The sequence below is a fragment of the Panulirus ornatus genome, chromosome 28 (genome assembly GCF_036320965.1).
Source record: "Panulirus ornatus isolate Po-2019 chromosome 28, ASM3632096v1, whole genome shotgun sequence".
NCBI lineage: Eukaryota > Metazoa > Arthropoda > Malacostraca > Decapoda > Palinuridae > Panulirus > Panulirus ornatus.
In genome coordinates, this window is record NC_092251.1 from 20,528,459 (window position 1) to 20,544,139 (window position 15,681).

The following is a 15,681-nucleotide window of genomic DNA, read 5'->3' on the forward strand; positions in this document are numbered from 1 at the left end:
GGCTTTGTTTCTGGAGAAAGTGTTGGTTTTGCTTCTGCAGAAGCAGGTGTTGGCTTTGTTTCTGCTAGAGAAAGTGTTAGTTTTGTTTCACCCAGTGCAGGTGCTGCCTTTGTATCTGCTAAAGCAGGTGTTGTCTTGGTTTCTATTGGAATAAGTGTTGGCTTTGTTTCTGACAGAGTAGGTGTTGGCTTTATTTCTGCTGCAGCAGGTGTTGGCTTTGTTTCTCCTGCAGCAGGTGTTGGCTTTGTTTCTCCTGCAGCAGGTGTTGGCTTTGCATCTTCCGAAACAAGTGCTGGCTGTGTTTCTGCTGGAGCAAATACTGGCTTTGTTTCAGCCATTGCAGGCCTTGCCTTTGTATCTACTAAAGCAGGTGTTGTTTTTGTTTCTGTTGGAACATGTGTTGGTTTTGTTTCTGCTGGAGCAGGTGTTGGTTTTGTTTCTGCTGGAGCAGGTGTTGGCTTTGTTTCTTCTGGTGTTGGTGAATGCTTTGTTTCTGCTGGAGCAGGTGTTGGCTTTATATCTGCTGGAACAGGTGTTGCCTTTGTTTCTCCTGGTGGTGGTGTTGGCTTTGTTTCTGCTGGAGCAGGTGTTGGCTTTGTTTCTGCTGAAACAAGTGTTGGCTTTATATCTGCTGGAACAGGTGTTGGCTTTGTTTCTTCTGGAGTAAGTGTTGGTTGTGTTTCTGCCGGAGCAGATGTTGGCTTTGTTTCTGATGGCGCAGGTGTCGGCCATGCTTCTCCCGGCACGGGTGTTTGTTTGGTTTTAGCTGGAACAGGTGTTGTTTTTATTTCAATTAAGTTAGGTGTGTGTTTTGTTTCTGCTGAAGCACATACAGCTTCTATTTCTATTGGTTCTGGTGTTAGTTTTAAATCTACTAGACCAAGTGTTGGCTTTGTTTCTCCTAGTGTGGGTTTTGGCTTTCCTGGAACCTGTGTTGGCGTTGCTGGAAGAGGTGTTGGCGTTGTTCTATGTGGAGTATGTGCTTGCAATGTTTCTATTAGAACTAGTGTTGGCTTTATATCTGATGAAGCAGATGGTGGCTCAGTTTCAGCTGGTGCAAGTGTTGGTTTTGTATCTACCATTGTGGGTGTTGGCTTTGTTTCTGCCGTCGCAGGTGTTGTCACTGTTTCTGCTGTAAAAGGTGTTGGCACAGTTGTTGGTTTAGCTTTATATGGACCAAGTGTCAATTTTACTCTAGATGAAACAGGTGTTGGTTGTGTTTCTCCTGGAACTGGTGTTGGTTGTGTTTCTCCTGGAACTGGTGTTGGTTGTGTTTCTCCTGGAACTGGTGTTGGTTGCGCTTCTCCTGGAACTGGTGTTAGCTTTGTTTCTCCTGGAACTGTTGGCTTTGTTTCTCCTGGAACTGGCGTCGGGTTTGTTTCTCCTGGAACTGGTGTTCGTTTTATGTGTTTTTGTTCTATAGAAGGTGTCGGTCTAAACACGACTGAAATAAGTGTAAGTGTAGTTTCTGCTTGGAAAGGCAGAGTTCTGGAATCTACCGTAAACACTGGAGTCAGATCTGTTCTCATGAGGCAAAGTCTGGTAAACGTTTTGATAGATTAAGTAAAAGAGGGTTCTATTAAGCCATATGATGGTGTTTACTGGAAGCCAGATATTCTTTCCTGATGCAACAAGAAACTTTTGGTATATAATCTCGAGGAAAAAATTATAATTCTATCCTAAAGGATTTGATGATATGTTAGGTGACCAAGGGAATATACTGCTCCTTGCTTGGTCTTGGCAAATGCTGAGTTTACTTTAGCTTTATGGCGTATGGGACAAAATATCCACTTTTGCTATGTACGACCAAGTTTGAGCAAATGAATCTGAATCATTGTATGTTTACCGGCATGTGTTTCTGCTTTACTTTCCAGTATTGTTGTACTTTCCATTATTGTACTGCTGATCTTGTGATGAATTAGCTAGTCTTGGCTAATATGAAACAAGCAGTACAATTATTTTATTCGACCTCATAAAGAAGGGATTATTTTCACTGATCAATTCTATAACAGACTGAAGTTCCTTCAGCAGAGAGATAACATCTCTGAAAAATTATAATGAACGAAGAGATGCACTTTTCGATCTGGTATCTAATGATGTTTGCTGCGGGAAAGTCCAGCACTTTTCTGTATCTAATGAGGTCTTCAAATACGATCGTTATGAAATCACTATTGAAAACTCAAAGCACAACTGAGTAGCATTACTGTCACTTCTGTATCACAAAAAGGTGCACGCAAAATGCCAGAGGACAGAAGGCAGGGAAACTGGATTCTGCTAGTCTGAGGAAAGGTACATTCCAGCCTAACCAATTCTAGCTACCTACCTACCCACCGAGTTAACCACACCCTCGCCTATCCCATCCCAATCTAGCCAGAGCTGACGTATCCTACCCCCCTTCTCCTCCTACGGATAAGACCATATAGGTCCCCCCCCCCCCCCCCCCCCCCCGCCCTTCCACAAGAATACTGGAACATATTCCCTCTTGCGTACCTGTCCCCAGGCAATCTGTCCTCAGACACGCGTAAACCACAAAATGCAAACAAAACCTCATCGACGATATGGAGAAGAACTTGGCAAACATTACTTTAGCATAACTACGTAAGGCTGTGACGTTCCCTGGGCAGGTAATGTATGTTGGCAAATGTGAAGTAATACTGGCAACTGATTTCTGCCGACTGCCAAAAACATTACGCACACATTGTCCAGACGTATGAGGAATCAAATTTGAATTCCGGATCAGCATTGAATATCCACGAGTGACGGAATAATTCGAATTTTCTACTATATTTTTGGCAAATCGTTATAGCACGATTCTAATATCTGCATGTGCTTCATTCATCTCCTGTAAAGTCAGGAGTGTATGTGATTGTTTTAGGATGAGAACTAATATATTCAAGTGTGCTTGTGTTGATGTGGCTGTTGGCCATGCGCGTGACATGAACAATTCAGCTCAAAATTTTGCAGATAACCAATGCTGGTGTTGTCTCAGATGCAACAAGGCGTAAGTAGACTGGAAGAGCTTTAAAAGTTTCTTTAAGTGAAACAGTCCACCTTAAGGAGCTTCAAAAGTTTCTTTAAGTGAAACAGTCCACCTTAAGGAGCTTCAAAAGTTTCTTTAAGTGAAACAGTGCATCTTAAGGAGCTTCAAAAGTTTCTTTAAATGAAACAGTGCATCTTAAGGAGCTTCAAAAGTTTCTTTAAGGGAAACAGTGCATCTTAAGGAGCTTCAAAAGTTTCTTTAAGGGAAACAGTGCATCTTAAGGAGCTTCAAAAGTTTCTTTAAGGGAAACAGTGCATCTTAAGGAGCTTCAAAAGTTTCTTTAAGTGAAACAGTATATCTAACAGAGCAAACATTACACTACATTCGACTCCAAACGCTGAGGATATATTAATCTTAGCATTCATGAGAAGAGATCCGCATTCCAGAATTACCCGAATGTTCTAGGAGAGAGAGAGAGAGAGAGAGAGAGAGAGAGAGAGAGAGAGAGAGAGAGAGAGAGAGAGAGAGAGAGAGAGAGAGAGAGAGAGAGAGAGAGAGAGTTTATGTGTGTGTGTGTGTGTGTGTGTGTGTGTGTGTGTGTGTGTGTGTGTGTGTGTGTGTGCGTGCGTGCGTGCGTGCGTGCGTGCGTGCGTGCGTGCGTGCGTGCGTGCGTGCGTGCGTGCGTGCGTGTGTGTGTGTGTATATGTGTTGTGATTACTATTTGAGTGTCATAAGGAGAGGGGATTTTGCTAGTGTTGCCCCAATTCTTAACCTTGTATACCATATCTGTACTCGTGTGTGTGTGTGTGTGTGTGTGTGTGTGTGTGTGTGTGTGTGTGTGTGTGTGTGTGTAGATTAATGAGTGAGTGTTGCAGTAACTCCTAAGCTCATGAGAGACCACTAGAGACAATATGTGTATCCTACATGTGTCAGGTGTGTACACGTGTGGCTTCATCAATGCCTAATCCATGTAAAGTGAGCATATTTCACTGTGATAATGGGTGTCAGTTTCTGTCTGCATCAAATTTGTTTTAGTGTCAAAAGCAGTTTGTAAAAATTGTGGGGTACATGTATCATGTGATATATTCTGTAAAAGACGCATTTACAATAAGGAAAATTGTCTTATAAAACAAATGAAAATAAGTGAGTAAAAATATTGAATGTCCATTGCAGTATGGATTTGAAACTGTAAGAGAATATTAGTACTGAAATGAACTATACATACAAATAATAATAATGATAATTCTTCTGTCATATCATCTGTTTAGAAGAAAATAAAGTACAAACAGTAAATGAAATAAGCAACCAGAGTATTTAAATGTATGTTTCATTTGAACTGTGAGAAAAATCTATGAAATCAAGTGATCTGAAGTTCTTCATTGTATGCTCATGTAAAAGGATCATTAATATGCATGTACATAAATAACAAAACCATATACACAAGAGACTTAATTTTCTGCATATTGGAAAAGCAACTCATCAGCTGAAAAGGATTGTGATATGTGACCCATTAAACCCAGGGACTAGTTGCAGTGCATCTTATGAGGTCAAAGTACACTTCCCAGTTTGATGAACATCTGCATATAGAAACATATGATTCAGAAGGGTATCAAAGCTGCAGCGTGGCGTGCAAAGACACCTGCAGGTGCACTACAACTCTCTTCACCAGTTGTAGATATGGTACAACTTCTTATTGTTGTAAAGGCCTTCGTCAGGAGCACAATGCATCACGACTTACGTGAAGGCGCTTGATATAAGAAATTTTCGAGAGTGACAACTTTAGCACATGCACATACACAAAATTAAGTCTCAGTTATATGTTGCAATCTTTATCTGTACCACTGACTTATGATGTATGGTTGTAAAAACTGAACAGCAGGTGGAAACTGAAAATGCTTGTGTCCAGAAGATATTATTTATGTACTGTCTTAACCAAAGGTACTCAAAATATTTGAACTTAAAATCAAAATAAAAAAATTAAATAAAAGTTTCATATATATATATATATATATATATATATATATATATATATATATATATATATATATATATATATGGTCCCCCATGCACCTTCTTACCCTTGACCAATCACAATAAGAGTTCTTTCCTGCCAAAATATTTAGGGCAGTTTGTGACTATAAGAAAATACCTGAATGCATTTTTCAGTGTCCTCAGTTCCTGCCTATCTACTCAGACATTTCTTAAGAAAGGATTACAGTTATATATCTTGTGACTAAATCTACCCTGAAATTAACTTATGTTCATGTTAGTATTAAGAAATAAACAATGCATGCATTTATGGATGTCTTCAAATATGTAAATATTCTATTAGATTGATTGAACAATTAGATAAGAAACTGGTTTTGATGAAACTGATCTTCATAAAAAGTGAAATCAGGACTGAGAATTTGACTTAACTAGGCAAAAGGAATCATAACTTATCATAACAGAACAAAAAAAGGCCAAGGGAAGATGCACTGTCCTTTCCCATATTAGCATCTCTGTGAATATGTAACTCCTGAATCTGTATATGAAATAAATCAATGCCTCAGCAGATGTAAAAGGCTTCCTACAATCAAATCTTTGACAGAAAAAAAAAAAATGTATTATATAAATGTAAAAATAAAAACAGGATATCAAAAATAAGGGTATATTATTGCTGCACAACTTTGTTCATTACTCTCATCCTCAGAATGTTAATATAGCTTTGATCTCTCAACTAAACAAAAACAAAATAAGGCCTAAAATTTGACCAGTTGCTTGGTCCTATGATTCAAAGTGGCTTTGGCCTCATTTGCAGTTATTCAGTGCATGTATTCATCGCATACTTTAACAAGTGAATCTATAGTCGCTACTGACAACTGAAGTGGAGTCTCGTGAATAATTCAGTCATCCAACCCATGCTTTCACCCATGTAAACAAATTAGAAACCCAGATAACCAGGAACTGATGATCGTACTGATATTCAGGTTTAATTACGACGTGAGTGATTGGTTTGAACTTGAGGAAGGATTTTGGCTTACCTGACTTGATCTCGGATACCTGAGCCATCTCCATCTCTTGTTCATGTACGACTTCCCAGGCTTGCTCTGCCAACACTCTCTCTGTTTGGGTAATGTATGCAGTCTCCGGTCAGACAGACTCTCGGAGTGAGTCAGCCTACAAATTTCCCCTCTGCACTTGACAATCAAATGCTATCTATCTACTCTCTAGATACTAACTTCACAAGGTACTGAAGCTAACTACCTTTTAACACTACTACATGATATACATGACTATCTGTTGAGCAGTAATGATACTATGAAATGATCTCGACTAATGTATACATCTCAGGTTCAGACCTCTACAAATGACAAATTTCCTAAACACAGCCTATGTCTACAAAGCTTAAAATCATGTTCGTTTAGCTTAACTCCTGAAATATCTGGAGAATCAAATGTGAAACTCATGGAATGGTGTCTATCATGTTGATTTGTCACTTCTCTCTTACTGTTTATCACATGCAACAGGATCCAGTGGAATCCTCTACTTTTGATATATTTACAGATATGTGTTCTTATCTAACTCTCTCTTAGTCTCAGGTACAGAGAGATATGAAAGCCTAACCTCCTCTATAAAGAGTTGCATGATGTTTAGACCAGTAGACTGACAATAACGTTTGAGGACTATGAACTAATAAGCTCCAAAGGAAATGTTTCCCATTCTTACCAGTCTTGGCATCACGGCAAGCCTCCTCTACCAACACCTGGGCAACCATGACGGAGTGACCATGCCTCTCCACGATGTTGATAAGAGGCTGTTGGGTCTCTGGCTTCTTCAGCGCCGGCAGCTTTCCAGCCTCGCAAGTAGCAATGATCTCCTCTGTTTCGATACCTTGGTTGATCATCTGGGAAACCTTGGTCAACTCCTGAGTGGTGGAGGAGAACTTGCCCATCTCTCTGGGTATAACTTCCTTGAAGAGAGTTTCTGGTTTGATGTTCTTCGCATGCGTGACCATGCGCAAGAACGCCTTGAGACCAACAGGGTGTTGCTTCGCCTGTTGTTGCGTTTCTTCTGCCAGCACGATAGACACATTCCTTTGGTGGCCAATGTGCTCGCAAATCTTGACAAGGGCAGTTTGTATGCTGGGTTGCTGGAGAGCCTTAAACTCACCGGCACGGAACATTGACCAGATCTCGTTGACCTTGACGTTATTCTTCAGCATGGTGTGGACTTTAGCCAGCTCGTTGATAACCTCTTCGTCCTCAAAGAACTGAGGCGCAACTTCTCGGACTACTTCTTCGCCCTTGACTGAGGTTTCTGAAACCTTCACGAAGCACTTGACACCAGGAATTTGGTTGGGTGCAAATTCACTCGGCTGGATTTCTGGATAACTTTCCTCGATAGCAATTGGAGCTTTCCAGTTTGTGTAGACCTGAGCAACACGACGATCTTTTGGCGTTTTGTATTCCTTCACTTTCCTCTCTTCAAATTGTGGCCTCCATGCTTTCTTTTTGGCTTCCTCCAGTTCCTTTTCAATTTGAACTGTGCGGTCTACTCTCTCCTGCTTCAACCTCTGCATGGCCTCCTCGTGCTCTTTCCTCTGCTTCTGGGCGCGTTCTCGTTCCTTCTCCTTCATGTGTTCTGCTGCGTGCTGGATCTGGACGGCAGCATACCTCTCGTCAGAAATCTTCATCTTCTCCTCGTAGGTGAGTTCTGGGGTAAGAAAGGAAAAATAAAGAATTAAGAAAATGACCACTGATAGAAAATAGAGAAAATAACATGTCAAAAGATAAGAACTTAAATATGTTTTTTCTGACAACCAAAAATTACACGTTTGGATGCAAAGTTTGTTCTTTTATATCATGCTTAAGAGACTAGCACAGATATTCATATATATATATATATATATATATATATATATATATATATATATATATATATATATATATATATATATATATATATATAATGTTTAAGGGATCTTGGTGTTGTATGATGATGGTAATATCTTGTAAGGTCATGACAGGTGTACAGACCAGTAACCACCACTACTTACCAATGACTTCCAAGTTAGCTCTGGTGAAGTCTTCACCAACAGAGTTGACAGCGCGACATGAATACTCTCCCTTAAATTCAGGTCTGGCTTGCACGATGGTCAGAATGGCCTTGTCGTTGCGAACTCTCATCTGAGGCGGGGGAAATGAAATTGAACACGTAAGTTTCTCACTAAACTTATGGACAGACATGGAGGGATAGTACACACTGGAGGACATCACACTCAGATCACGAAAGGACTCTTCTATAAAGTATCGTAACGTGATGACAGTGCTATGTGCTGGTTGGGTTTGCTTGTTTGATCATTGTTACAGCCTCAATTTAGCCTCTCTAGGCATAGAGATGACTCTTGAGATAACTCGTCTTTTCAAATATTATCTTTATTTCTTAACGTATATCTACTCTCTTCATAACAGGACAACTGATGACCAACATCAAGAGAGAAAATGTGTATATGACCGAAAAAGGCCTACATGCATCATACTAATTAAATCAAATGCAAAAGACTTGTATTATGATAAGTAAAGAAAAAACTAAATTCCAACGCAAACTCACATGTATGATATTTTCATTGTCTTATCCTGATTCAAATGATTCATAAAAGTCATTTTCTTATAACAGAACCTTAGTTTTAAGTGTAAACTATCACTTCATTCATTTCCTTCATCTAACTTTAGGAAAACTAGGTCGAAAAAGTGAATTTTCAATTAATGTGAACACAGGTGCACTTGTCTGTCCCAGAGAGATCCCCAGGGATGCAAGACGGTGCACTTACATGTCCCAGGGGAATCCCAGTGATGCAAGAAGCAAATAATGAATCAAGTCATTATCTTAAGAAATAATCACAGCATAATCTCGCATAACTAAGATCAATTACTTAGTTCTAGGATGATCTAGATTCCTCATCTATACGAAAAACAAATGAGAAAAAAGTTATCACATTGACAAAAGGTTCAGGAGAACCCCATCATCAGGGAAATAAGAGAAAATGGCAAAGAAAAGGATTAGATGGAGAGTGGATGCCATACCTGGTAGCATGCCTGTTGACGGATGAGTTTTTTGTTGTGGTACCAAGATATCTCTGGCTTTGGATTACCGATGAAGGTGGCTGTCAGTGTGATGGTTTCCATTTCTCGTACTCGTGAGTCGACAATCTCTTGCGTGAATTTGGGCTTAACATGTTCAACTGTGTGGAGGAAGATGAGAGCATTGTTAACATCCGGTAAGCTGATGGTGGAAGGACACTTTCAGAACACAAGGATGTGTTTTAAAATGTGCTGATGCCTGAGTGCTTGTAAGCGCACGTATGGATACCTGATACATCCCACTCCATGTGGGCAAGGATAGTCATACTGCTACGTTAGGGGAATCGTGCCTGTATAATGAGGAGGGCTCTTGGTTGACGTTTTCGTGGTTCTGGACAGTGTGAGTGGAAGTATGAAAAATGGTCTCGTATCAGAGGAATGAATGCAATGCTTGTGCAGCTGCATAAAGGTCAAGGAGGCAGAGGTGACTGTGGTAGTCATACGGGAGAAAGCCTTTGTAGCATATTTTGATATTACCTGACTGTTAACTGTTTGATGGACAGAGGCACGACCTGGGATAAGAGCGGGGCAGCGTTAGTGAAAGGCTAAACCAACTAAACCATGATGGATCAAAATGGAAACCGCTTGTGTTCAGAGGACAGAAGTTGCGTTCATGATGTGAGTGGGTGGAGGACGGGAAGGGTAAAGGTACGACCATGATACTGAGTGAGACAGACAGCGTTACATCCAAGTGAAGAGGAGAAGACTTATAAGCTGTTAGGGAGTATAAGTATTTCGGAGTTCGAAAGCCAGTGAAGATGACAGAGGGGGGAAGATGAAAGTGAGAGGAGAGTAAATGCAAGTGAATGGAGATGCCATATTAAGTGAAGGGAAGGAGGACATTTTGGAAATGAGAGATGGCTGCATGCCCGCCCACCTGTCCCAGTTCCTTTAACGTTCAAGTGAAATTTCAGTTTCTCTAAATACAGTCAGGTACAGAAATGATAATTACAGCGATACGTAACTCGTACTCTTCATCAGAAAGTATGTGGTAAGAGGGATCTGAGTGTAAAAAAAAAAGAAAGTTGAAAGGCTAAAAGGCTATTAAATTTGATAAGCCTATTAAATTTGATAAGCCTATTAAATTTGATAAGCCTATTAAAGCCTATTAAATTTGATTAAATTTGATAATGAAGACTATGGCATTATTATTGAAGTAAGACAGACCACAACGCTGAGGTTCAGGTGAAGTGACTGAATTCCTGTAAGGCTGGGAATATTTTCAGTGAGGATGCCTGGGGAGTAAAGGTGACCAGTGTGCAGTGACAGCACCTCGTGTTTGAGAATAAGAATGTGTCTGGAATCATTTGTCGTATCTAGCAATGAAGCTAAGCCAGCAAAGTAGCAGAGTGAGAAGATAAGGTTAACTCTAGCACACTTGACATAAGCTCTGTGTGTGTGTGTGTGTGTGTGTGTGTGTGTGTGTGTGTGTGTGTGTGTGTGTGTGTGTGTGTGTGTGTGTAAGGGAACTAAAAGGTTCTACATGGGACTGAGTGTAATTAGAGATTATAGAAACAACAGACAGATTGAGTTATGGATGAATGTCAACAAAACCAGTTAACAACGACGACAGAATATCTGAGAAAGATATATGACTATGTTAGGGATATCAAGGGTGTCAGAAAGTAGTGTACGCAATCACAGGTGTGGATGACAGTCATAAATTGGATACATTTTGTGATGAAGATTTCTTAAAAATATTCTACTTATCTAATTCAAAATGGAGATGTAGTCTTCTGAATACAGACAGTTAATGAAATAGTTGTTTACATATGGATTCCCTCAACATGTGAAAGCTCACAATTCTGATGCGATTACAAGAACATTCTAAGATCCAATATGATTCATATGTTGACAAAAGGCAGTAATGGTATTATGATAGTATTGTTATCTATGTAGATAACTACTTTCCGGCACATAGCTAATTTTGTCCATGAAACACTCAAACTTCTTCATATACAAACAATCTGCTTCAAAATACAAGACAGGCAGCAATAAAAGCCAAAAACAAAACAAACACCTTACCTACTATATTTGTGGCTAATCCATGCATTCATTCTCAAGCAGCAGAAACTCCTCTAGACTATCAGCCCTCCTCATGCCACCACCACTTTTGGAGTACTTGGAGGACTTCACTCTGCTACTACTTACAGGACTTGAGTGCTCCTCAGAGTCTGAGGCAGACAGGTATCTGGGAAGGGATGCTGATTTTTGTTTAGCGTTTTTAGCAGCCGATTCGTTCGAGGGGAAGAGTGCAACGCGTGGAACCTTTGGGCGAGTTCCTGTTTTGTTGACACTATCTCTGGAAGTGGGGAAAGGTCTTTGCTGATCAGGACTCAACACCTTTTTGGGAGTTGACGTTGGACTCTTTGACACTTTTGGAGTGGAGGAAGGACTTCGTAAGGCTTTTGGCGTCGATAATGGACTCTGTTTAGGTGTGGAGCCCGGGCTCGTTATCGGCTTTGGAGTTGATCTAGGACTTGGAATCTTCTTTGGAGTTGAACCTGGACTTGGCAGCCCACTGGAACTTTGAGATGAGCTGAACATTTTCCCAGAAACTGGGCTTTTCATTCTACCATGTGTAGGGCTTTGAGCCTTCCCTGATGCAATGCCAGTAACCCTAGTTGAGGTTGGACTCTGGATCCTTGGAGACATGGGAAGTGGACTATGAGTTCTGGGCGATATCCTTGAATTCTTTGGGTTTTCTTCTTTAGTTTTCTTTAAATTCAGCTCCATTGCTCTGTCTACAGACATGGCCCTTGGAGGTCCGATCAAACTTCGATGACGTTTTTCTCTGGATATCCTCGGAGACTCTTGGGGACTGGAATCTTCAAGGTCCTCAGTAGATGAGTACTGATATACTGGCATTGGAATTTTTGTGTTCTCGTGAATTTGCTTAAAGGTTTTCCTGATGAGCTGTGGCGTTGACATAGGAGAGTTAGGCTCACTCCAAACATTTCTCTTAGGACTTCCCATCGGACTGTCAAATGAATGCTCTCTTGAAGGTGATTTGGGGACTTTGCTGAGCCTTTCCTCACTTCCAGGAGAAGACTTATGTGTTTGTTTGTGGGAAGTTGGAGAGGAGTCATAGGGCCATCCAACCCTTGGAGTCTTAGAGTCCCTTAGACTTTCTGACGATGATTCATAAGATATGTCCAGAGGGAGCTCACTTGGAGGTGAAGGACGTTCTTTTCTAACTGGAACAGGAGTAGTTGGTAAACTTACAGATCTTCTTGAGACTTGAGCTCTCGGTGACTGTGAACTGCCAGAAGTACCAACTCTTTCACTCAATTTTGTCCCTTCAATCTTAGCTTCACTTGAGACTTTAAACCTTTCTCGAGCACTGCTACCTGGAGTCCGAGACTTTGTGTATCCTTGTAACTGTTCCGTTGACTTGCAGCTGCATTTATTCGAGTTGCTTCTGGATACTCTTGTAATGTCTTCCTTCGTTCCTCCTTCTGTCCGAGGTGACAACTTCTTACCCGAAATTGACTCCTTCTCACCAGTGGGTTTAATGGAGGATGAAGACACCATAGTCTCCTTCTTCTTTAGTATTGGTTTTCTTCTCGGCGTCGGTGTTAGCTGTCGAGTGGTTTTAATCCCTTCTCTGGAGTATTCAAAGGAACTTTCCTGAGCTTGGGAAGTTACAGTTTTAGACTTGCTTCCTGTATTCTTTAATATAGACTTGCGTTGTATCTTAGGTACAGGATTAGTGACTATCTTCTGTTCTTTAGTTTTATCCACCAGAGAGGTTTTCACAGTTGATGCTTGGGAAGTTGCATGCTTTTTGCTTTCTTCAACTTCTGCCTGTCTAAATGCCTCTGCTGGTGCGAGATCTGACTTACTCACTTGTTCTAACGTTTCCGTTTTATGTCTTAGTGAGCCTCTAGCTTTACCAACAGATCTGCCTTTGACAGTAGGGTCGTGTTCAACTGGGAAATCTGATTCTTCAACAATTACCAATTTCTGTTCGTCTGTTTTTTCCACTTCTTGTGAACTCTCTTCATGCAATCTATCTTGAGGGGATTCTTTGAATTCTGATAATTGCTCAGAAATATCTGTTGGTGGTTCAGTAATTTCGATGACTGGAATGGCTGATGATTCCAGTCGTGGGGAAATAACACTATCAGCCACAGCTGCCTCGTGAAGATGGCCACTTCCCTTTTCCTTTTTATTTTGTTCAATTGTCATCTCTATTTCTGCAGTGATGTCAGCCTGTGCGAGTGAACTTAGAGCTTCAATCACCTGAGATATTGAATTGCGGTGCGAACTCAGGTAATTGGACATTACGGCTTGAGCAAAGTTGGGTGACGCAGCCTGATGTTCATCCTCAGACATAGTGCTGGAAGTGTCGGCATCAAATTTGAAGTGAACGTGCTTCGTGTTTGGGCTAAGAAGTGAGGATTTAGACATATTGAGACTCTCCTGATCTTCAGCAACGTAAACTGGATTGATTGTGTGATCACTCTGGCGACGACTCATCCCATCACTCGTGGTGTCAGTCTCGGAAATGAAGACTGAATCGCTGCCCATCGAGAGATCACCAATAGACAAAGAGCTCGCCACTTCAAGGTGAGCTAAGCGATCACTCTGGGGCTCGTTGAGCTGAGAATCACTCTGGCCCTCTGTATCAGTCTGAGAGCCATACTCAGCTTCACATTCAGAGATGGTGTCTCGACTGCTCATGCATGAAGGGTCGTGTAGGACTGAGGGCCGTCCAAGACTGTCTACAGACATGCTCTTGACCGAGGTACTCGTAACACTGCCAACCAAAGCACAAAACACACGACTACTATACTGAGCGTCTACGGATGTTTTAGATGGCAAAGACACACAACACGTTACAGGGAGGGAACTTTGTAAAAGCTTTCGCTGCTTTGGTGTGGACGTCAGCGGCATGGATGGAGGGGATGCGGGAATGGAAGACTGCAAAATGGTTGATGTCACAGGCAAGGGAGACTGCGACACAGGCGGGGAGGTTTGCAATACAGGCTGGGGGTGCTGCAAGACTGGCAAGTTTGATGGATCCAAGGCCCGGGTCTTTTGAAGCCGAGATCCAATCCTACGTGCACGGGAGCGCTCCACTATACCTGTCATAGCCTGCTTGAGCTCCTCCATTCGCGTCACCCATTCCGGCTTGCGATAGATCTTTGAGGTGTCCTCCGTGTGTTCTGTGGAAGACGTCGCATTGCAGATACAAAGAAAAAACAATCCACGTGAAAGAGAAGGTAAATTTTCAAATGAATCACTTTTTACTGAGTCTTTTTTTTAAAAAAAAACTGAAAGCAAGAAACTTAAAAGCTTTCCCAAAAAAAGAAATAGACTGATGGATGTAAGCATAATGAAGAAAAAAGAAGCAAGTTTTCTACGTTTCATATCATGAATCATAAAAGCTAATCCAAATTATTCTCATGACTGGTAATGCTATTGTGAAAAATTAACAAGAGATCCCTTCGGCCGTCGGAGCTGCAAGCAAACAACTATTAAGCAATGGAGGTAAATAATGCCTGAAAAAGATTTCCTCGTGGAGGCCTGTGTGATTTCATGACAGCTAAATGATGCCAAAACATATATATATGCTACATTAAGACCATGGGTTAGTAGCAGTGTGAATGTTACGATGCAGATGTCAGAGAGTGATTGTAAAGAGAAGTAAAGATGGATGACTCTAAGATCTCCCAGAAATGGCGTTTGGAACTCAAGTTGTCGTTGGGAAAAGCCTGAAAGAAAATGGGAATCAGATATGCAAAAATGCACTTTTGCATTGCTGTTTCCACATATGATTAGCAACGTCAGAGTTAATAAAGTCAATATTTTTTTCTTTTACTTCAAAGTTTCACCTCATCAACGAAAGATGAAAAGATACTTTATATCTCACTGAGTCCAATACAAAATGAAAACTATAGAACACTGAACCTGTAGTCTACGTAATAAACTTGAGAGATGCGAAATATTTAGAAGAATAAATAAGATAAAATAATTATTTTCAGTTACTTTAATAAATAACAAATTTAATTTACTCTGAACTGCTCTGCAGAAAGAAAACAACACACCTCAAGTCTTCAGGAGATAAAATTAGAAAAAAAGATATATTTAAAGACTAATATAAAAAAATTTTAAAGTTGTAATACAGAATGAGAGGATAAAGCTGTAAGTCATACCAGGGAGGACGACCAGGGTTGTCACAGTCGTATCAACACCATTCCTGTTCATGGCTTCACACACGTACTCCCCACAGTCATCCAGGGTCGTGTGGGGGATGGTCAGTGCCTCCGTGCCGTCCTCGTAAGTCTCGAGAGTGAGGACTTCCGTCACCTCCACCGGGGTACCATCTGCGTACCACTTGACCGTCGGCCGTGGGTACCCCTCAACCTTCGGCAACATTCTGTGGAGGGGGGCGAAGTAAAGTGGACTGGTTACTCAAATGTAGGACTTTATCAAATGTCATGGCGGCCATCTTCACTCTATTCACCTCATTCTACAATAAGAATGTCTCATGCATCACTATTGTTGAGATATTCAAAGTATAGCTGATGATGCTTAATCAGGCTAGCCCAACCATTTCTCTCGTTAGACCTA

The 15,681-nt window shown here is 41.0% G+C and overlaps 1 protein-coding gene across 1 annotated transcript in view; it reads right to left on the reverse strand.

The window, feature by feature from the left end:
- LOC139757884 (uncharacterized) overlaps window positions 1-15,681 on the reverse strand; it is a 237,614-nt gene that overhangs the window by 73,651 nt on the left and 148,282 nt on the right. The window contains 6 exon segments of the mRNA XM_071678806.1: window positions 6,004-6,084; window positions 6,689-7,675; window positions 8,019-8,148; window positions 9,046-9,203; window positions 14,193-14,273; window positions 15,264-15,487. Of these exon segments, the coding sequence (XP_071534907.1) occupies window positions 6,004-6,084; window positions 6,689-7,675; window positions 8,019-8,148; window positions 9,046-9,203; window positions 14,193-14,273; window positions 15,264-15,487 (1,661 nt within the window).